Below are 21,929 nucleotides of genomic sequence, written 5' to 3' on the forward strand. Positions count from 1 at the left end.
TTAATAAAAGCTGTATTTGACAGTTCAAAAATAGGAGTGCTCCTCGTCACCAAACTTTACAGGATTACTCGCTAGGTCAATCCGGAGATTCCCTGAAAGTTTCATTGAAATCGGCCCAGCCATACAGAACATACCCACAGGTATCTTCTCTTATATACATATTGATGATTGTTCTCCGATCTCAGAGGCTTCGGCCGTGGCTAGTTACCACCCTACCGACAAAGACGTATCGCTAAGCTATTCAGCGTTTCGGTACGATGTAGTAACCGATTTTGGATAACTAAGAGTTTATTATAACTGCCGTTTCCCTAACAGGTTAGCCAGTTACCATCTTAGACTGCATCATCTCTTACTCTGCAAGTAGGTGAGATTGTACTTTTAGTAAATAAATTAAAAAAAAACTCAAGTTCATTTCAATTTTATTTTTAACTAAGCGGCTCATCAAAGATACAAAATACTTATTTAAATATGGAAGCCGTTGTTATGGCTTCCATAATCGAAGCAAAAGTATATTTAATAGTTTCCGCGTATATTATGTGATCCGACTTATACGTTATTACGTAATATTTAATGAAATGATTGATATATAATACCATGGAAATCTACGCAAACAAAAATAAACTCAATCTTCTTTAACATAGAGACTATTTTAAAATCCCATCAAAAGGCGTACTACAATGAAATCAATCTCTAAGCTGTAATTAAAACTCAACCTAATATCATGAGTAATATGTTTCAAATTTCAATACGCTGTATGTTCTTCACGAGTTTACTATGTATCTGTATTTCGCAACGATCTACTCTATACTGACATTTATTGCTTGATTTATAAGGGTCAAAATGGAATGCATTATTTTCATATTTAATTACATTTGTTTTTATTGTATAACGGCAGATACAGATAGCATCCTAAGTTCTTCACGTAGGTATTCGATGTTCGATATTCAAACCGATGAGTTAGAAGTTCGCGTCGCAAGTTTATTACAAGTTTTAAAAATTTAATTTCGGATGTGCTTTTTTATTATATAGTGTTGTGCTGTTTCAATATTTTAAGTTACCGGTTTTGTTTGTGAGTATTTTACGGTTATTTTATCATTATGCTAAGAACTAATAACTATTGTTATGAAATAAAGATTAAAATATAAACTAATTTTCTTTTTTGAATATTACTTTTTTAATCTACTTTTAGTTAGGGAAACTATTTAAATATGGATACTTTTACATGTGCGTATTACTGCGCGATCTTTTAAATCGGTCAGTCGATATCTTTAGGTTATGGTGATAATAATGTGAATGACATCCCATCGGATCATCAGATATATCTGCGGACTTTCGTAGTACCTCTTTTCATTTATCTTTTTCCTTTTTGAACACAGAAGGGCCCTTTCAGAACCACGGGGTTCCCCTCAGAATGGGAAAGGTTTATGCTGTAGTTTACGCTAGTCAAGTGCGGATTTGTAGACTTCACACGCCTTTGAGAAGATGGAGAACTCTCAGGCATGCAGATATCCTCGCGATGTTTTCTTTCACCGTTAAATCTAGTGATATTTTGATTGGCACATAACTTATAATATTATTAAACATTTACATCTTCATTCTGTCTGAAGGCAGCTACTACAAAAGAACTATTAAAATGCTCTTTAAGCTAATTGAAATATTCGTACTATTGCCGAGTACTTATTCAATATTAATTAATAATAATAATATTTGTTAATATTATAATATTAATTAATAATATTTGTTAATATTATTTTCTCTGATCAGTCATTCAGTCTTCTAATTTAAATGTGTGTTCTCTTTCTTTCCTTTCTTTTATATCAATCAATCAATTTGGTTTTTCTCTACCTATATTCTTTGTTGTTTTTTTTTTTGTTTTGTATTTTTTTTAGTAGCACGAGAGATTTTTTGCATTAAGTTAATGCTAATAGCTGACAGCTAATTTCAATTTTTGATTAGGTACTTTAGGTACCTACAATTAATATTATCTGTCATAATAAGTGTTACTTGTATCTACATCGTATCGCCCTACTGCTCCTTACTATATTATGTTGATAGTGATGTGGATTACATATTAACCCTATTTTTTTCTTTTTGTTAAATTTAAGAGCTATTGTTGAGTATTGAGTATACGCTTTTATAATATGATTCCTAAGGTGATTTTGGACCTGCCAATGCATAAGTTTAAGGAATTTGTTGAAACACATTTATTACAGCGAGGTTACTATACAATTGATGAATTTCTTAATGACAAGGGTGCTTGGAAGTAACCGGCTCCGCTTTCAGCTCTCACAAGATAGAAAAATGAATGTTAAAATGTAAATTGTTGATGTTGGAAAAGAGCAACTGCTGAGTTTCTTGCCGGCTTCTTCTCTGTAGAATCTGCCTTCCGAACCGGTGGTAGAGTCACTACAAACAGACTTGACGTTTCAAAAGTGCTTATATTAGGCCTACTTGAAATAAATTTTGAATTTGAATTTTTGAATTTATGTAATTGTTTTCTGTCCCAAATAAATAAAAAAAATAAAAAAATGTTAAAGGTATTCGAACTCAGCCCGAAAGTGAAGCCGAAGTCCTAACCACATGACCATCACAGCGTTTTATTATGCTCATAATAAAGTAATTTGAGCGAAACCTTACATACCTATTATGTTTTTTACCAGTTGTATTATGACCTCCGTGTAAATGTTTATTCTCAAGTCTAGTTTATAGTCAAGGTCTTATGTGTTACTAGAGGTTACATCTTTGTGAGCATCATGGCGAACTCTCAGACATTCAGGTTTCCTAACGATGTTTTCCTTCGCCGTTAAAGCAAGTGATTATTCAATTGTTTTTATGAAAAACTCACCTGACTCTGTAAGAACTGCGCGTCGTGGTCGAACCCGGTCCCTCCGATATAATTACTTGCTGTTGCCCGCGGCTTCGTACGGTTTTTTGTTTTTCACGAATCCTGCGGGAACTTCAGACAAATTGGTTCAGTAGTTTTTGCGTAACTAACACACATCCATTCATCCATCCAAATTGAGGATTTTATATGTTATATATTTATATATGTTGTATATGATTGTTAGTAGTTTACATTAATTATGGGTAATTTCATGTATGTTTATATTTTATTTGTTTTTATATGTAATATATTTATATATATATATTTTATTTATTGTATATATTTGTATACTTTTAAATCTTATTTATGTGCACCTACCTCTTTTCTTGAAAAGTTAGCAGAGATAAGAGGTACGTACGAGGTACGGAATTTGAACTCTGCTCCCCGAATGTGAGGTCGAAGTCCTATCCACAGGGCTATCAACGTTTCTGACTGCCTGTCAATAAATTTTAATTATGCATAAAAATACATTTAATCAATAAAAAGACATCCGAACTAAACGTAAACATCGTTAACGCGGTGACTGACACTGACATAATTTCTTTATTTTTCTTCTCGCACTATTTATCTTGGTATGAATAGAAAATTCTCTATGGTCATAAGTTGTTTTTTTAATATGGTTTCTCAGGTGACTGCGCCATTACTGTTGCGGTTGTCAGCGAGTGTTTTTCCCGCTCTCGGCAGATGGCGCGGTCACTGGTACACAGCTGATCTTGAAGCGTACACAAACCAACATGACATTTTTTATATATAAAATCCTATCCTACTAATATTATAAATGTCAATGTAAGTTTGTTTGTTACGCTTTCACGCAAAAACTTATTAACCGATCCTCCTGAAAATAAATAAATAAATATAATTTGTACACATATTCTTGGAATTGTTAGAAGTAATATAGGATACTTTTTATCCCGACATTAAGCTCGGTTCCTTTGGTAGAGGGGATGAGTGTTTGACGATTTTACACCATAACTCCGACAAATTATAACCGATTTAAATAATATATATATTATAGAGTTGCTTAATTTTGCCCAAACTGTGGTTGGAGATAGAGGGCAGAACTCCTCAGCAGCCAGCAGCAAGCCCCTCATTTAAGGCTTAGCGATACTGAATACTTGAATTGTTTTCAAAATCTACAACTAAATTTAATGCCACATCAAAAAACAAATTCAAACGCAGACGAAGTCGCGGGCAACAGCTAGTATAATATAGATGTATATACTAAAAAAAAATTACTCCAAAAAAACATTAAACACACCACCGTGTATTTGACACCAACGCATATACTCGTTTTCAGCAGTGACATAAGAAAAACTAACAATATAATATGCCTTGGCGAAATCTGTGTTCATAGAATAGGTACCAGCTTCATACAAGGTTTTTTTTTCAAGAATACTGCACGGAAAGTATGGGCAGGAGATAATTAAATCCCCGGGGAAATAAATAATAAATATACTACGACAATACACACATCGCCACCTAGCCCCAAAGTAAGCATAGCTTGTGTTATGGGTACTAAGATGACTAATGAATATTTTTATGAATAATATACATAAATACTTAGAATATACAAATAAACACCCAGACACTGAAAAACATTCACGCTCATCACACAAACATTTTCCAGTTGTGGGAATCGAACCCACGGCCTTGGACTCAGAAAGAAATAAATGTATCTTCTCCCACAGCTACATTAACTCTCAGAGCACTAGAACACAATAATATCCAAATAATATATGTGTAATAATAAACGGGGGTAAACTTCTCCTATTCCATGTTCCCGTACCTTAGCAAGGGGACACGTTAATTATATCCCAACTTGTCAAGGTATACAATTAACGTGTCCTCTAATTAACTAGCCCGTGCTAGAACTGCTGCGGGAACTGTACATTTTACCGGGATATAAAGCAGCCTACGTGTTAATCCAGGGTATAATCTATCTCCATTCCAAAATTCAGCCAATTTGGTTTAGTAGTTTTTGCGTGAAAGAGTAACAAACATCCATCCATCCATGCATCCATCCATTCATAAAAACTTTCGCATTTATAATATTAGTAGGATGAAATAACATCGGTTATGACGTTTCAGAGTTTATCGATAACAAACAAACTGGCAAATCTTTCCTGTTCATATTATTAGCACAGATAAATATGGTTTACTCATTAGTAAGTAAATAATGTGTAAATACTTACATTCAAGTGTGGATATTATAAGTAAGTATGCACTTAGCGCATCACTGGTAGATAAAGTGATAAGGCCGTCCGTTGTAAGTACAAACCTCTAAACTAAACTTACTAGCCCACCAACCTGCATTGGAGTAGCATGGTGGGTCTACGATCTATAACCCTCCGATGGTGTAGAGCTATTCCTTTGATTGTAAATTTTTATTCCATTGTGTTAGTAACATTTCGCGTAGCTAAATATTATTATAAATTAATTAAACAGCTAATAAAATTATATAATTGGGCGTGTACTTACGCGTTGAAAAGGTAACGCTGTCATCCCACTTCTGAATTATTATAACTTTAGTAGGATAGCGATGAGGCCACGAAAAGATGCAAATAAACATACCATACAAATATCACTTTATTAATTTACTTTATAAACTATGACAATATGAACTTATCGTTTTACAACCTCGCAATTCACTTCATAACTCTTTAAAGAACGATCCAACCCGCCAAGAAGAAAACCCCATTTCCCGCCAAAACTCAAAACGTCCAGGTAGAATCCAAGCAATTTGATTGGTTCCCGCCGTTATGCGTCTACCGGCGTTAACTAATCGGAGAATGACAACCGATCGTCTCGTTCAAAAATAAGATTAAATTAAAAAAAATAACAAAGAAGTGGAAATTATAATGCTAGTTTAATTTAAATCCTAACAATTGAAAATAAATACCAATTTAATTTCGAATGTAAATAAAAAGACTTATTTCATTAAACTTGAATCATATTATGTCATTAGCATACGGAAAAATAGTAAAAATATTTCACAGAATAGCCTAATAATTATTGATTTAAGAACTATTCATTTTTTGTTGCACTAAAAAACTGCTTTGAGTTTTTCTTTAAGTAGCCGAACAGTTTGTATATCACGTATGGGGTCAAGTCATTCCAACACTGAGTAGCATTGAATTTGAAACTGCCGCGAACGACGGCAGTTTTATGTCGGGGCATCGTCAAAACGATTGAGGAGCTTCTCAAACGACCAGTGCAGCGATTTTCTATCCACCTCAACTTCTTACGTAGGTACTCCGGGACACTGTTATTTATTACACATTGCAGTGCAATATACTAGACTACGTAAAATAAGTCATAAATTTAAAGGAAATTGTATACAAATTTACAATAAACTACCAGCTGATATCTTGGAGATGTCTCTGAAAAAGATCAAAGTCTGTGTTAAACGAAAGCTTATAGAAAAGTCCTATTATAGTATTAAGGACTACATCAACGATAAAAATGCTTGGGCGTAAATTATTGCTCTAACCAGGTTGATTTTTTAATAGTTTTTAAGTGATAACAAAAAAAAACATCCGGCTAAGTTTGTTGCTGGCTTCTTCTTAGACCTAGGTGCGTTTGGAAACCTCGTAGCTTTAGTTTTAATTTGACGAATTAAGTTATCGCCATCAACTCACTTCTATGTAATGTACGCATCAAAAGTTGACTTTGTCTTTAACTTTGACACCAAATAACGAAGTAGCGAAGCTATATAAACAGTCGACTAACTAGAAACGGACATAAATTAATTATATCTGCATATCGTCTGAGAAAAGTACAGAAATCCTTTGTGGGGATGGGTATATGCTTTTATAACATGATACCGAAGGTAAGATCTACCTTTACCTAAGTTTAAACAATATATTATAACACATTTAATAAATCGTGGTTACTACACGATTTATGAATTCCTTAACGACAAGGCTGCTTGGAAGCAGGCCACTCCGCTCTCATCTCTCACAAAACAGAAAAATTCTATATATTGTTAAAATGATGTTGGAAAAGAGCAATCTGCTGAGTTTCTTGCCGGCTCTTTTCAGTGGAATCTGCCTTCAGAACCGGTTGTAGAGTCACTACGAACAGACTGACTTGACGTTTCAAAAGTGCTTATTAATTAGGCCTACTTGAAATAAATGAATTTTGAAATTGAAACGGGCGCATTCATTTTGGACAAACTGTATAGTAGTGTTGCCCAAATGCAAGAACAAGACGAGACTTAGCCAGTCTTGGTCTTGGTCTTGCGCCAATACACCTGGTCTTGGTCTTGGTCTTGGTCTTGCGCTCCCAGTCTTGGTCTTGGTCTTGGTCTTGCAGCAAGAGTCTTGCAAGTCTTGCAATTACCTATTAGTCTATTACTATTTATTAAAGTTTACTTTAAATCTTAGAAAAACGTATTAGAATTGGAACATTGTGAGCTTGAATTAACATAGCCATAGTAAAGATCAAGCAGATTAATAAATAACTGAAGATTTGATAAGAAATTCGAAAAATCAACTGACCTATATGTCGTTTTCCATGGAAGTAACTGTTTCTTAATAAACATTTATGATTTATAAGCTTACATTTGCTAAAACATGTAAAAAAACAAATTAATTACAATAACTTGACTGTATTTTAAAGAACAATACTTATCTGTCTAGAAAGAGATTGAACCCTCAACTTATAAGAAATTTAATAAAAGAGTTTTACGATTTATCATTTATTTGAATAAAGCTGAAGAGTTCGTTTGTATGTTTGATGACAGAAGTTTTAAAATAAATAAATAAATCCTGAACGTCACTATACCTCCAAAGTTACTATTCCTCGTGGACGAAGTCGCGGGCACAGCTAGTAAATACTTACTCTCATCATCTCTCTCAGAGATATTCGAACACTTTTTTGCTATTTTTTCTTGTAAAAACTTAAGAAATATAATGACTAAATGTACAATAATAGTACCTAAGTAATTAGTTTAAAACCATATAAGTAATCAATATTATAATTACTTACTAGAATGAATTATTATGACAATTACTACCTATCCTCACCATTTTATCCTAATCATAATACTACTTGCGTGATCAGTATAATGTATTCATTTTCATTCTAAGCACTCTGAAACTTATTTATTCTTTGGAACACCTGTAGGTACTCTTAAAATTCGAAATTATTTTGCATGAATAGTGTCAAATGTTATGATTTCGGCGCGGCGGCAACGATTGTTTTAGATTTCAAAAGAAGCCGCCGGCGCGTGTATCATAACCATGTACTTCCGAAAAGCGGCAAATTTCTTTGAGAAGTAAGTACAAAACCTTTGATGCCGCATTATCAAAGTGCCGATGGTTAAAACATAACTATGCATGCACTCAGTTTGATTTTAATAGATATTTTTTTATTCGCTATGTTTATGGTATTAGTCGTAATGCGCATAGGTCCAGTTTTTCATATTCTTTGATATAGTTTTTTGCGTCTCATAGAATTCCTAAGCGTACCTACCTACCTATACACCGAACTGTTACACCTAACTACTCCGTGAAATAGCGCTAAGTCCTAGCTGCAAGACGCAAGAGTCTTGCAGGCTATGTCTTGTTCTTGCTCAAGTCTTGCACGGTCAGTCTTGGTCTTGGTCTTGCTAAAAATACGCGGTCTTGTTCTTGGTCTTGGTCTTGCAAAAACGCAAGAACAAGACTGCAAGACCAAGACTGAATTTGGGCAACACTACTGTATAGGCTTCTTAGTTCTACTCAGTAATCGTGCTCCAAAGAAGTATCAGCATAATTGAGCTTTAATAGGACCAATGAGTCGCACAGTCCACACAAATATACGGTCTTAGTCTACTGTCTATATAATAACGTACAAACAATTGCTCTAACCAGGTTTTTTTTTTTTTTTTTTTATTAATTTAGTTTTCTTACATTATCTTATTTTATATGCTTATAATTAACAGTTTCGTAAGATACAATTTTTGAAAAAGAAAAGTACAGCCCTGCTTCTGCGAGGCTAGGCTGTTCTTCCTATACACATAGATAAACTAAAACTATAAAATTTACACACTTATAATAATTATTACTAAAAATTTTTAATCTACTAAGTATTGTTGAATTTCTTGAGGTCACTCAGGATGGAATTTACCATGTCGGTGTAAGATTGCAAGGCAGATCTTTTTCGCATCAGAGAGCGCAGCTCATAGGGGGACACCCCAAGGTGCCCGCAAAGGAACTCATGATCCAGGCGGAGTTTTCCGAAGCGGGGACATTCCCGAAATAGATGGTCAAGGGTTTGGCTGGTGGAGTTGTCACAAGGGCACTTATCGTCAGTGGTGATGTGGAAGCGGTGTAGGTAGTGTTTGTTGTATGCGTGTCCAGTGAGAGCCTGCGTGAGAGTGAACGAGATATCCGTGAGCTTGAAGAGCTCGCGAATGTCCATGATAGTAGGCAGCTGTCGCTTAGTGTGCTGCCCCTGCGCCTCGCTCTCATATCGGCTCTGCCAAGTGTTTTGATTTTCCTTTCTTATGTTATGTCTCACAAAAGATATCGGGTAGTGACAGTAAGCCGGGGCCTTGTGGAGACCGGCCGCGTTTTGGCTGCGGCATCGGCCGCCTCGTTACCTTCTATGCCCACGTGACTCCGGACCCAAGCAAATTGTACGGTTCCAGAGCTCGCATGCACTGTTCGATGGATGTCCGCGACCAGAGGGTGTGTATTGCTGCGATCCTGGATGGCTTTTATGGCGGAGCGGGAGTCTGTGTAGATATAAGTATGGGTGTCGCAGAGTGTGGCAGCCCATGAGCAAGCGCGCAGTAAGGCAAAGAGCTCGGCCTGGAAAACCGAACAGCAATTGTGCAGCTTGTACTTCCTGTTGGCGACTATGCGTCCCCGGCAGTAGCTGACGAAGGCTGCCCCGACTGTGCCGTCTTCTTGCTTACTGCCATCCGTGAATATATGGTTTGCATGCGTCGGCAGCTCGGATTGGTACCGCTCCACCTCATCTTGGCTCACCAGGAACTGCGCCGGGAACGTAAGACGTTCAGCAGGGTGAAGCATAAGGTGGGGAGGGGTAGGTCTTTCAAGACTTATGTCATCTGGGAGATACTCTGTCGCGCCAGTAAATCTAGTGTTCTCGATAAGGCACACCTCTCGCACCTTGAGGTCGAGTGGCATAAAACGGGCGAGGGCCAACGCGGCGGAGGTGGACACGGTTCAAAAGCTTCTGAGGGCTCTAATAGCAAAGCCACGTTGCATGCTGAGGAGTCTGCTTTTAACGCCTTTCTTACGAACAACATGCCCCCACACGCCGGCGGCGTACGTGACGATGGGCTGAACGACGTGTAAGTAGAGCGTGCGTACGTTCTCTGGGTGTGCTCCCCACGTGGATCGGCAGTAAAGTGATAGTTTGTTGAAGATGCGCTTAGCTTTTGAAATTATGTGGTGTATGTGTTTATTGAAATTAAGCTTGTCGTCCAGAATGACACCGAGAAGTTTAATCTCATGCTGAAAGGGAATAGTTTGCAAGTTCAGTATGATGTGTGCTGTGCGGGCCTTACTGCAGAAACCAATCGCCTGCGTCTTATTTGGGCTGAAGGTAAGCTTGACTCCCCGACCCCAGTCCGAGACCGCCCGCAGTGCCTGATTGGTGATGTCTTGCAGTTGCGCTACGGTCCTGCGGGATACTATCAGCAAAACATCATCCGCGAAGGCCTGTAGGCGACAGCCAGGGGGCAAGTCCAGCTCTAGGAGCTCGTCGAGAATGATATTCCATAAGATAGGCCCGCAAGCGGATCCCTGAATGCATCCCTTGGTCATCTCTTTAGAGACCCGGGAGCCAGCGTGATCGAGTGTTACTATTCTGTTCTGAGTGTAATTGCGAATGAGGCTGTATATATTACTGGGGCAGTCGATGAGTCGCAGTCGATGGAAGAGTGCAGGCCACCACGCGTTGTCAAAAGCGGCCTTTATGTCAAGTGATATCGCGGCTGTCACAAGTCGATCGGTTTTTGCCTGGCAGATGGTGCGAACGGCGTCACTGAGGGCGGCCGTGGAGTTGGTCTGAGGGCGGAAGCCGTATTGCCGGTCGCTTAGCTTACCGGCCCGGTCGGCGGCGTGCGTCACTCTCCCGATGAAGAGTTTCTCCAGCAACTTGCCAAAGACGGGCAGAAGGCCAATGGGTCTGTAAGAGTTAAGCTCGGTGTAGTCGCTCTTATTGGATTTCGGGATGATTTTAACATATGCCTGTTTCCACTGTCGGGGAAAGTGGCGTAGGGTGAGGCAGCGATTAATGACGTCCGTTAGCAGCGCGGGATATGAGGCCTCAAACTGGAGACATATGTCCGAAGACAGGCCATCGAGTCCCGGCGCTTTCTTCGGACAAATTCTTCGTAGGGCCTCCAGCACCTCCTCTGAGGTAAATGGTGGATCGTCATCGGTGTCAGGGGTATCGTCAAGGTGGGCTCTGAGATCGTCATGTCTGGGCTCGGAGACCGGTGAGTCGTCAGGGTAAAAATGATCTAGTAGCGACTTAGCGGTGTCGTGCGTGTTAGTTGTGTAGGTGCCTCCGATCTTAAGGGTAGCCGGTGGGCGCCGCGGTGCAGAGTCCCTGAGCATCCGGTTGGTCAAAGACCAGACGTTCTCGCGTGTTTGCAGTTGGCAGAAGTCTCGAAACCCGGAAATCGATGCCCCCTTAAGATCATCAGCGTAGGCGGCTTTGAGTGTCTGAAGCTCGCAGGCCAAGCCATCTGTTAATTCTCCTCTCTTCTTGGCCAGATGGAGCTGATGATGGGTGTGGATCACTTCGGTCTTCCGGGCTTCCAGTGAGTCAGACCACCACGGGGGTGGTGCGCATGCGGAGCCGGGAGCTCTGGTTGGCATGGACTCCCTGCAGGCGATGTGAATGGTTTCAGTGACAATGTCTATGAATTTTTCAAGTTGATGTGTGTTAAGTGAGTATATGTCGGTGTCGAGAATGTCAGCGTTGGTAAATTGGGTATGTAGAGAGCTTTTAAAAAGGCCAACTGAGCCTTCGTGTTTTTGTAGCGGAAGGTGGACGTGTGGTCGAACCGTGCTGTGTAATTCCGGGAGCGCGTGTACGTGTATGTGTAAGAGATGGCGTTGTGATGTGACGAGGGGCATGCGTGAATGTCTACCTTCCAGCCAGTTATGAGGTGATGGATTGAAGCGGATGCGAAGGTTAGATCGATTATTGAAGAACGTGCGTGGCCGAGGATGACGGTCTCGAAGGTGGGCGTGTTACCTTCGTTGCACACATACAGATCGCTTGCATGGGCCATGTCGATAACCTCCTCCCCACGGTTGTTCGCTCGGACGCTTCCCCAGAGTGGGTGCCAGCCGTTGAAATCGCCACCCAGGATACAACGGGTATCAGAGGTTTGTTGTAAGAAGTTGTCCGTGTGTGTAAGTGTACTGTGGATATCGGTGCCAGGCTCAACGTATACAGATGCTATGTGTGTGTGAGTATGACCGGTTTGGACCCGGACCACGCAAAGGTTCGGGAACGAGTATTGCGATAGACCAATGATGGATAGATTGGGTTTCGCGATAATGCAAGCTTTTACTCTTCCTTTGGCTGGGAACTGATGGATGTTAAGACCGCGGATAGACTTAACCTCGTCCCGAGCCCCCGTATATGGCTCAGAAACCAAAGCGATTGTGTGTCTGGAAGAGATGAAGTGATTGATAAATTCGTTAAAGCTGTGGCGCGAGCGGTCGGTATTGCACTGTATAATATGGAGTTTAGTGTGTGTATCCATAGTCAATGTTATTAAGAATTTTTTGTCTCATGTTAGCAAGTATCGTGCAGGAGCTGGATGTTGCCCGGTGTGCGGTGTCGTGGGTGTTGCCAAATTTAACGTTGCTGGCGGCACAGTTATAGCACTTGGGGGTTGCATGCGGATTCTCCCGCACTGGGCAGTCGGTATCTACGTGCGTGGCCTCGGCGCAGTGAGCACAGCGCCTCTGCTCCGAGCCGCAGTGCTTACGCACGTGGCCAAACTGTAGGCAATGGTGGCACTGTACGAATGGGGAGAACTCCTCCGCGTGTACCCTTTGGTGATCGACGCGAACCCTTCCCATTTGTACCGCAGCTCGGAACAGCTGTGGGCTCACTACGAGGACGGCGTTATACAGGTTTTTATTGTGGTTGCTTCTTTTGAATTTAAGTTTTATGTCTTCGTGTGTATATGTTTCTAACTCTGTGTTTTGTCCGAGAACAACATTCACCAGATCGTCCGACGATACGTCTACGGAAATACCTTTTAAAATTATCATGGGCCTTAGTTTTCGGTCTGGTTCTGCTGTTACCCGAGCCGTTGGAGAATCGCGCAGGCGCCTCAGGGCGTCCTCGCAGTCCCGGATAGAGTCAAACTCCACCCTGAGTTTGTTGTTAGACAGTGGCGACACTTTAGAGGGCGCATACTTGGCCTCCCGGAAGCTGATGCTCTTCCTGAAAGCTTCGACAGCTTCCTGTCGGGTTGTTACTGGCGTCTTTGTAGTAATAACGAGTGCTGGCTTTGTCGACGGTGTCAGTGGGGGCGGGGGTGAAGTCATGGTGCGAGATGCGTAGGGCGTCGGATGAGGGGTGGTTGAATGCGCTGGGGTGGGACGCCCTGCCATCAGCGCATATGACGCCGCCGCAGCAGAAGCAGGAGCACGGAGTGTTTTGTAGGCGGCAGTGGCGAGGTCGCCACGCAGCTTCCTAACCTCGGAGACGCACGTTACGAGTTCTTGTCGGAGGTCGTCTTTTGGGTCGCTGGCCAGGGTCGCTGAGCACATTAGGTTCAAGGCAGCGGGTGAAGCGTTAGCTAAATTGGTCGAATTGATAGCGTGGGTTGCGTTGGTTAATGGTGCGCCAACATTCACCCTCATAGGCGATGCGAGCCGCTCGTATCTTGTAATGGCCTTCTGAGTCTCCTCCGCAGCGCGAATTACTATCCTTTTTTTCGAGGCGGTGACGCTTCTTCCATCAGTGATTGCCTCGATAGTAATTTTCGCGAGTAGTGTCACCACTCTTGAAAGTGAGGTTAGGTCGACAATTTCATCCGCAGTCGCAGGGAGGTCAGGGAGCAAGTGACCTGCTCACTTGCTCCCGGAGAGCCGGCGGAGCGCGTACTGCACGTTTAGAGGTAGGCGCTGGCTTAGGTGTGGCGTCAGCTGATGATGGGGGGTCAATTTGTACTTGGATCTCATCCGAGGGTGCCATGTCAATAATATATTACCAATATGCGAAAATATAGAAAAAAAAAAAAAAAAAAGGTTGTGTAGTGACTACGTCGGTTAAGTTGGTACGGAGACTACGTCGGATCACTTGATTTAGGTATATCTGTACTACAAATATAGATTTGCAGTTGGTACGGGCGACGCCGTTTGGTGTAAATATTTACTACTGAAAGAGTATCGTTCTGAATATTTAGATTTTTTTTCCAGAGAACTAAGGGGTACATAGGCTATGCTGTAAAATATAATTTTGTACCTAGTGGCATCCGATAGGGAAACAAGTAGGCCTCAAAAGTCAGCTTTAGAAAACCTGTGACCGCAAATGTTCTCTCACATCACAATGCTGACCGAGAAAAATCCAAAACTTTGTCAAAATGCCACGGTCACTTATGCACACCATAAAACGTCAGAAAAAGGGGGGGGTCGCCGCGACTTTAAGAGAATTGCACGCGTGTTTATGCCGCAAACACACAAAATTATTTACAAAAGCGCACATAGATGTTCCAAATATGCATCAAATATTTCTAATTTTGTCACTAACAGGTACAAGACACTATCACGTAACTTTTAAGATATAGAACACATTTATAAATGAAACTTTTCCCACTTTTACTAATTTTTCCAAACCGCGGAGCGATCGCGCTGCGTCCGCGTGATGCCACGTTCGTCGCGTTATTTGCTCTAACCAGGTTGCTTCTTAAATATTTTCTAATGACAATATGAGATGGTGATAACAAAAAGAACACCCGGCTAAGTTTGTTGTGGGCTTCTTCTTAGACCAGGGCGCGATTGGAACCCTCGTAGCTTTAGTTTTAAGTTTACGATTGTAGTTATCGCCATCACTACTCACTGCTATGTACACATTTTGTATATAATAACGCATCAAAAGTGCCATCTATGTGCCTATTTGAATAAAGATATATTTGACTTTGACTTTGACTTTGACTAAGCCTAAAAAAGCAATTTCGAACGGCTTCCGACACATGGGATTCGAAGTGCAGCGTAGAATCAAAGATATCTATGAAAACTCTCGATTAATTCACCATTCAAATAAATACAATCAAAATCGGTTTATCCGTTTACCAAGATAAAACACACTATCTCTGCAAACCACTTAATTTCCCTTAGTTTTTCTCGAAAGACGCCTTTGTCACATTTAAATTTTATTACTCGCCCAAAACCAAAGTGACAGTGCCAGCTGTCAGTATATATTTGCTGTCTCACTGATCTTATTTTATTATTATTAGTTCTTAATTTACTCTACTGTATTAAAGTGGTGCGTTTGATCAAGCTCAGTTTATTGATATCCCACAGCTGGGTATAGGTCACCTGTCTAATAGAGCAGATATATAGAGTTTCAGATGTTTTTAGTCATAGTAGGTAATAGGAGAATCAGACCATTGCGTGTAAGCAGAGCAAGCCTTTGCAGAGCATGTAAGGAATACCTAAAAAAGTGCCACTCTATGTCCATCAACCTCAAGCGTAGGTGTTAAGCTTCTCTTCTCTTCTCTTCTTCGTTCAAAATTTTCAAAAACAAGATCAAGTCGTTCAAAAGTTATGAGAGGTTTACACACACACACACACACACACACACACAATTTATCCTTTGTTTATTTCCCGTGTTGCCAACACGTTCCGGACCTACTATGCCAGACAGGTATACACGCAAAACTTATAACAACCCGTTGTTTTTGAGGGTAGGGTTAAAAAAAACTCACGTATTTATGCTAGGCGTATTTCTTTATCAGAGTACCTAATCGCACGTCTGTGGCTTGTCTCTCAGTACTACTTACGTCAATGTATAATGTTGATATGTACATTATGTACATATACATAATGTACATATCAATTTGGGTTCAAGACAATCTTTATGACGCTATCTTGAGATACCATTTTAACGTTCGGTGATATATTTCTATATCTATGCAACCGTTATGGTTCTTCTACGGATCTCCTCATTTCTGATTTGATCGCGTAAAGATACTCCCAACACTGCTCTTTCCATCGCCCGAGTGATTCTGAGCCTGCTTATGAGGCCCATAGTAAGCGACCACGTTTCGGATCCGTAAGTCATCACTGGCAACACGCACTGTTCGAAGACTTTGGTCTTCAGGCACTGAGGGATTTTGGACGAAAAGATGTCTCGAAGTTTCCCGAACGCTGCCCGTCCGAGTTGGATTTGGCGGTTCACGTCTTTCTCAAAAAAAAAAGGCAGTACCTCCTCCTAAAGAACACGGAGATGGTAAAAAGCTGCCCGCATATGTAGAAACCATTTTTTATATTTATTTTTTATTAACTTTATTCATTTTAAATATAATTCCAATTAGTAAACACATAATAGTAATTAGAAGCTAACATTAATATTTACAAAAAATATAAGCGGTCTAACTGCTCACTTATGCTGCTCACTATTGCCCCTTTGTACAGCTAGACTTAGCCGTTGAGCTAAATAAGCGCCAGCTCTTGGGTCACCAGACGTCAAGACCTATTTTTGGGATACGATTTTTCCTAGCGCGCCAAAGGAATATATGTAACTTCAAAAATCTTTCCTCTTTATAATATTAGATAACCAATCTATTTAACGTATTTTATCCAATATAGATTATATAATCTATATCAGCTATATTTATATCTCTGTGATTCCTGAATAACTCATTTCTAGGGCATATGATTATCTGAACGATAGTATATAATCCATTACACGTTTCTACCTGTATCCGAGTTACTTTTAGACTGATTTGCTAGCAATAATGTACTTAACTGTTTTTTTTTTTAAATGGTTTATTATAAAGCTAATAATTTTAATTAATTTTAATTTCGTAACCAAATTCAAAATTTCTTTATTCATGCAGGCCTATCACAGGCACTTATGAAGCGTTCATACACACATGTTTATATGATCGTAAAGGGATGGTGATAACTTCGTTCGCCAACTTAAACCTGAAGCTACGAGGGTTCCAAACGCGCCCTGGTCAGAAGAGCCCACAGATCTCTTGAGAATTAGAGGAATTAACTACAAAGCTTTTTTATCGTTTAAGTAATCCATCCACAATTTTCAGTATTCGTCATAAAATTAAAAAAAATTAAAATGCCGCGAAAACACTCTGTTTGGATTGAAGTGCATGCAATGACGTCACAAGTTAAAAAAATTAAGAACTGATATTAAACTGCTAATTTTTTGTTTTTGTTGTTTCATCCTTCCACTCCGCATTTCTTGAAGGAGAAATTTGAGTTTGTACTACGCCCAGGTGAAGTTCTCCGCACTGCAAGGAAACTGATCGTAAAGGATCTCATAATTCTTCATTCTTCCATAAGTTCTTTACTATTCAGGCTGTTAGGCTTTGGAATGCCTTACCTTTGCCTATAAGAGGGGCAAAATCTATCCAAATCTTTAAAAAACTTGTGAATGATCAGTTTTTGTCTCAATCATCTGATAACCCGTGATAGTTCACTACTCCCTTCTCCTCTTTTATTCATTCTTTATTATTTATGTTTGAGGATAATTATTTATTTTGTTTATTGTGTTTCTTATTTAATTTATTATATTATTTTAAAGAAAATATAATTTTTATATATTAGTATAAAGTCAAAGTCAAAGTCAAATATTTCTTTATTCAAATAGACACATATATGGATATATGGCACTTTTGATGCGTACATTACATGTAAAATATAACATAGAAGTGAGTTGATGGCGATAACTAAATTCGTCAACTTAAAACTAAAGCTACGAGGGTTTCAAATGCGTCCTGGTCTAAAAAGATTGATTGATTCGCCATTGGTTGCCTGGAAGAAATCGCTTTGAAGCGATAAGACCGCCAAATTGTATACGTTGTTTTGTTATACTTTTTTTTTATGTACTTTTTGCGGTGTGCAATTAAAGTATATTCATTCATTCATTTACTTTGCTAGGTGTATTTTTTTCGCTCTGTGGCTGTGTCTGAGGTGTTTAGCCGAAGTTACAGCTGGGACAAATTTGTTGAATATTTCCAAAAACTATTGCCGTCCCGCTGCGCCTGAACTCTTCATGTCTTCCCCCTTAGAGTGGGAAAGAGACAGCTATAGCTCAGACCGATATAACCTATAAAAATTACAGGATCAACGTTTGACTCCCCCTGTTTTGTGATACAAAACAGTTTTTGGCATTTTTTTTTAAAGATTACATTTAATTAAGTTTCTCTTAATTTCTTTTATGTTATTTTTTTGTTAATTTGTCTTCAAAGGAATCAAAACGAATCCTCTTTAGTTGTGTTTCTCGAACAATCGTTCGTTCTATATAGCTAATGACAGCAATTTATTACCTCTAATGTTCTAAATGTCTACCATAATGTGTGGAAATTGGGAAAAAGTTTGTGAGTTAGCAACATTCCGCGTTTGTGAAGTGAGATGTGCGCGGAGTGTTTTCACCGTTTTGGACACAATGCACTGCTTGCATAATGGCTGAATGAGGGTTCTGCTGTATTATTGGTAATTTTAGAGGGTATTTAGCTTTGAAAGAGAAATTCCGCCAATCGCGATCCAATCGATCAAGTCGTTCAAAAGTTATGAGAGGTTTACACACACACACACACACACATACATAGACATGATGACACCATCGCGGGAATAGTCAGGAAAGACCTAGAATAAAGTATAACTAAATATATAAATAGTTTATTTTAGGTTATAGTTATGTATTAATAAAAATTATATTTTCAAGTGTAAAAAAAAAAAAAATCGCAACATAGTAATGCTTGGCGGAAATTAACATGGCGGCAGTACCCAGCGGACGACTGCCGACTTCGCGGAGCTATAGTGATCGTGTTATCTGTAATATTTAATACATTGTTATTCTAATCACTACCAAGGTCCTCGTAAATGGTCAAGTACGACACTACAAATAATCGTAATTAGCGAGCCACGATCAAATCAAATATTGCGTAATATTAACTCGCATGTAACTAATATGTACATACATTGTGATGCATGTAAATATTTGTTATATCTTTACCAATATAAAAGCAAAAAAAAAAAAGTCAAAATTATTGTATTTTATACTAGCGGACCCTCGTGACTGTGTATGAGTCAATCGAGAAGCTAGAATAGATGTGATGAACAAACTAACATCATAATCATCGTGGCAATCGTAGCTCCATGTACCTACTAAAAAAGTAAAATGTCATTATTTTAGTTGATATATACAAACATACATCCATCCATACATCCATACTCACAAACTTTCGCATTTATAATATTAAGTAGTATGGTACGCATGCATTCGATCGTTGTCCCATATGCCTTGCTACTTGCTGCTATTTGTGAAGAGTTATCTGCTTTATCTCCGACAACATTTATCAGATCTTCATTAAAATTAGACACAACATGTTTGATAGTATACGCTTTCAAATAAAAAAAGAATTATTAAAATCGGTTCAATTTTCACGGAGCTATGAAGTAAAATTGATAAAAATTTTCATCCCATTTCCCGGAGGAAACTTATTGTTTATCGGGATAAAAAGTATCCTATGTGTTGACTCGAAATACCAGCTACCACTATGCCAAATTTTATTTATATCCGATCAGTAGTTTTCACGTGATGCCCGGACAGAGATAGACAGACAGACAAAAATTAAATAAAAATGTCTATTGGACTCTGTATCGATTATAAAGCATCTCCCGATTAAAATTTTCAAAATATATAAAATGTACAGCAATTTTCCTTCCGTCCTTTTGAAACGTCAAGTCTGTCGGTTTATCTTAACTCATCATCATCATTTCAACCAATCGACGTCGACTGTTGGACATAGGTCTTTTGTAGGGAGTTCCACAATACACGGTCCTGGGCCGCTTGCCTCCAGCGGCTCCCAGCGACTCGCCTGATGACATCTGTCCACCGAAGACCACCAAGAAATAAAAAAAAAACTAAATTAAAATGTGAAGTTTAAATTTTGCTAAGTAAATTTATAATAACAAAATAAAAAAAAATGTACAGGAACTAGCCGTTGCCCGCGGTTGTCCCCGTTTTTTATGCCTAAAATCAAGTTGCTAAGTTAGTACGTGAAGGAAGGACAAACGATCATACATACTTTCAATTTTTTTATTTTCCCAATACAGGTTAGCCATTAACTGCATATGCGTACTATGCGCGTGTCGGTCTTTTATCTTCAATAGGGTTGTTATAAGTAAACACTTAGAAAGTTTTGAATTAGCTACTGATAAGGATAAGGATGTTAAAAGTTTATTTATCTTACACAAAGAAAACGTAAATCTAAAACTGAAGTAAATTTTGTGTCGTTAATAATTTCTCGAGTTCCTAAATAATTTATCTTTATGAAAGTGTCTAAAAAGTCTAAAGTCTTTTTACCGGAGTTTAAAACTACCGTAAATTATTAAAAAAAAAAAGAATGCCAGAACAATCGCGACACTAACCTTTATCCTTATGATAAACCTTGACTGCCTACAAATAAAGCTTAGATTCGCGTAATTCTAATTTGAATTTCGATAACGTCATTTTCATCTGACATAATTTCTTTTTTTCTTCTGGCACTCGACTTTTTAGTTTGTTTGAATATATAAATATGATTCTTTGGATTTAATATTTTTACATTCCTTATGAAATATGCTTATCTTCATATATATATTTCTTATGTGCGTGTGTATGTCACTGAACTCCTCCTAGACGGCTGGACCGATTTGAATGATTTTTGTGGTATGCGTTTGGGTGGCACCCTGGATGGTTTAGATTCACAAATCAGCCCGACAGATGGCGCTGGGGTCCGCTAGTGTTTATATAAAAACTATGGAGGGTAGAGGTAAGGAGAGTCATCTTATATGGGAGAAAAGTTGAAAAAGTGTCCAGTGTATGCGCTAAATAACAGTTCAAAAATCCTCCACAATGGCGCTGGTGGATGCACAGGGTATGGTATGAATGTAGCAATCGTAGATGAATTGAAGTATGCCGAGTTAAAAAATTTAATGTCATTATCGACTAAAGTAGTTAATTATTGAGAATTTCAATAACTTACGTTGTACAAAATATTGTGGTAAATATAACCTTACTTCCTTGTATCTCCATACTTCCTTGGTTATTTTTCAAGCCTACTCTAACAATATTTATATTTGGCGCTTCTTTTAAGAGTTACCCTGATGCAAATGTGGCGCCATCCTAATTTAATACATTTTGAAGACACTTTTTCATATACACAGATGACTCTCCTTACCTCTACCCTCCATAATAAAAACTTATGCTATAAAAAAATCATGAAAATCTTACACGTACACATCGCTAAGTCGCGGTTTTCCGCGACTATTTCGAAACAATAATTACTGTATAGATACATTGTGTGATAAACATAGATTTAATTGAAAATTTATCTTAATAGCAGGGTGTAGATACTAAAATGGTATGACTCGTACATAATTGTAGATACGTTTACATACGTAAAGGTAATTTGTTTAAGTGATGGTTGTTCTTGCTTTTTCGGAAGGACACTTGCCGATAACCTCCTAAGGGGTTGCTACGGCGTCACCGGGGGAGTGGGGCGAGCGCGAAAGCTCGCCATGAGAAGAGCCCCAGGGCTCGACGACATCGGGGGGAGTATGGGAGACGTCGACCCGAGGGTGCCTCCTGCGAGGACTCGGACCTCGGCTCGGTTCGACGTTAATCTGACTGTTGGTGGACTTTTGGACTAATCATTGTTTAGTCCGAACGCCCCCGTGACCGTGGTAAGGATCCACGTCCGGATGACGTCAGAAATCGGGGCCCTCGTCTTCGCCGGCGAAGACGCTGTGAATGTTGCGTGTGTGTGTGTGGTTGGGACACGTTGTCGGTAGTTATTTTGTCGTCAGGGTCGTCAAGGACA

At 39.1% G+C, this 21,929-nt stretch overlaps 3 protein-coding genes across 3 annotated transcripts in view; 1 reads left to right on the plus strand and 2 right to left on the minus strand.

Annotated features, from left to right (window-relative positions):
- The first annotated feature begins 915 nt into the window (after positions 1-915).
- The window catches only part of LOC120635094 (UDP-glucosyltransferase 2-like), a 43,364-nt gene continuing 22,350 nt past the window's right edge, over positions 916-21,929 (plus strand). The window contains exon 1 of the mRNA XM_039906007.1: positions 916-1,069. The gene's annotated coding sequence lies outside the window, so the exon portion shown is untranslated. The remainder of the gene's footprint in view (positions 1,070-21,929) is intronic.
- LOC120635026 lies at positions 9,385-10,023 on the minus strand. Its single transcript, XM_039905933.1, has one exon. The coding sequence runs from the start codon at positions 10,021-10,023 to the stop codon at positions 9,385-9,387; it is 639 nt and encodes a 212-aa protein (XP_039761867.1).
- LOC120635027 lies at positions 12,610-14,074 on the minus strand. Its single transcript, XM_039905935.1, has 2 exons — positions 13,990-14,074; positions 12,610-13,946 (listed from the first exon to the last, which is right to left on the minus strand). Exons 1-2 carry the CDS (start codon positions 14,072-14,074, stop codon positions 12,610-12,612), a joined length of 1,422 nt encoding a protein of 473 aa, XP_039761869.1.

This window comes from Pararge aegeria, chromosome 26 (genome assembly GCF_905163445.1).
Source record: "Pararge aegeria chromosome 26, ilParAegt1.1, whole genome shotgun sequence".
NCBI classification, from domain to species: Eukaryota; Metazoa; Arthropoda; class Insecta; order Lepidoptera; family Nymphalidae; genus Pararge; species Pararge aegeria.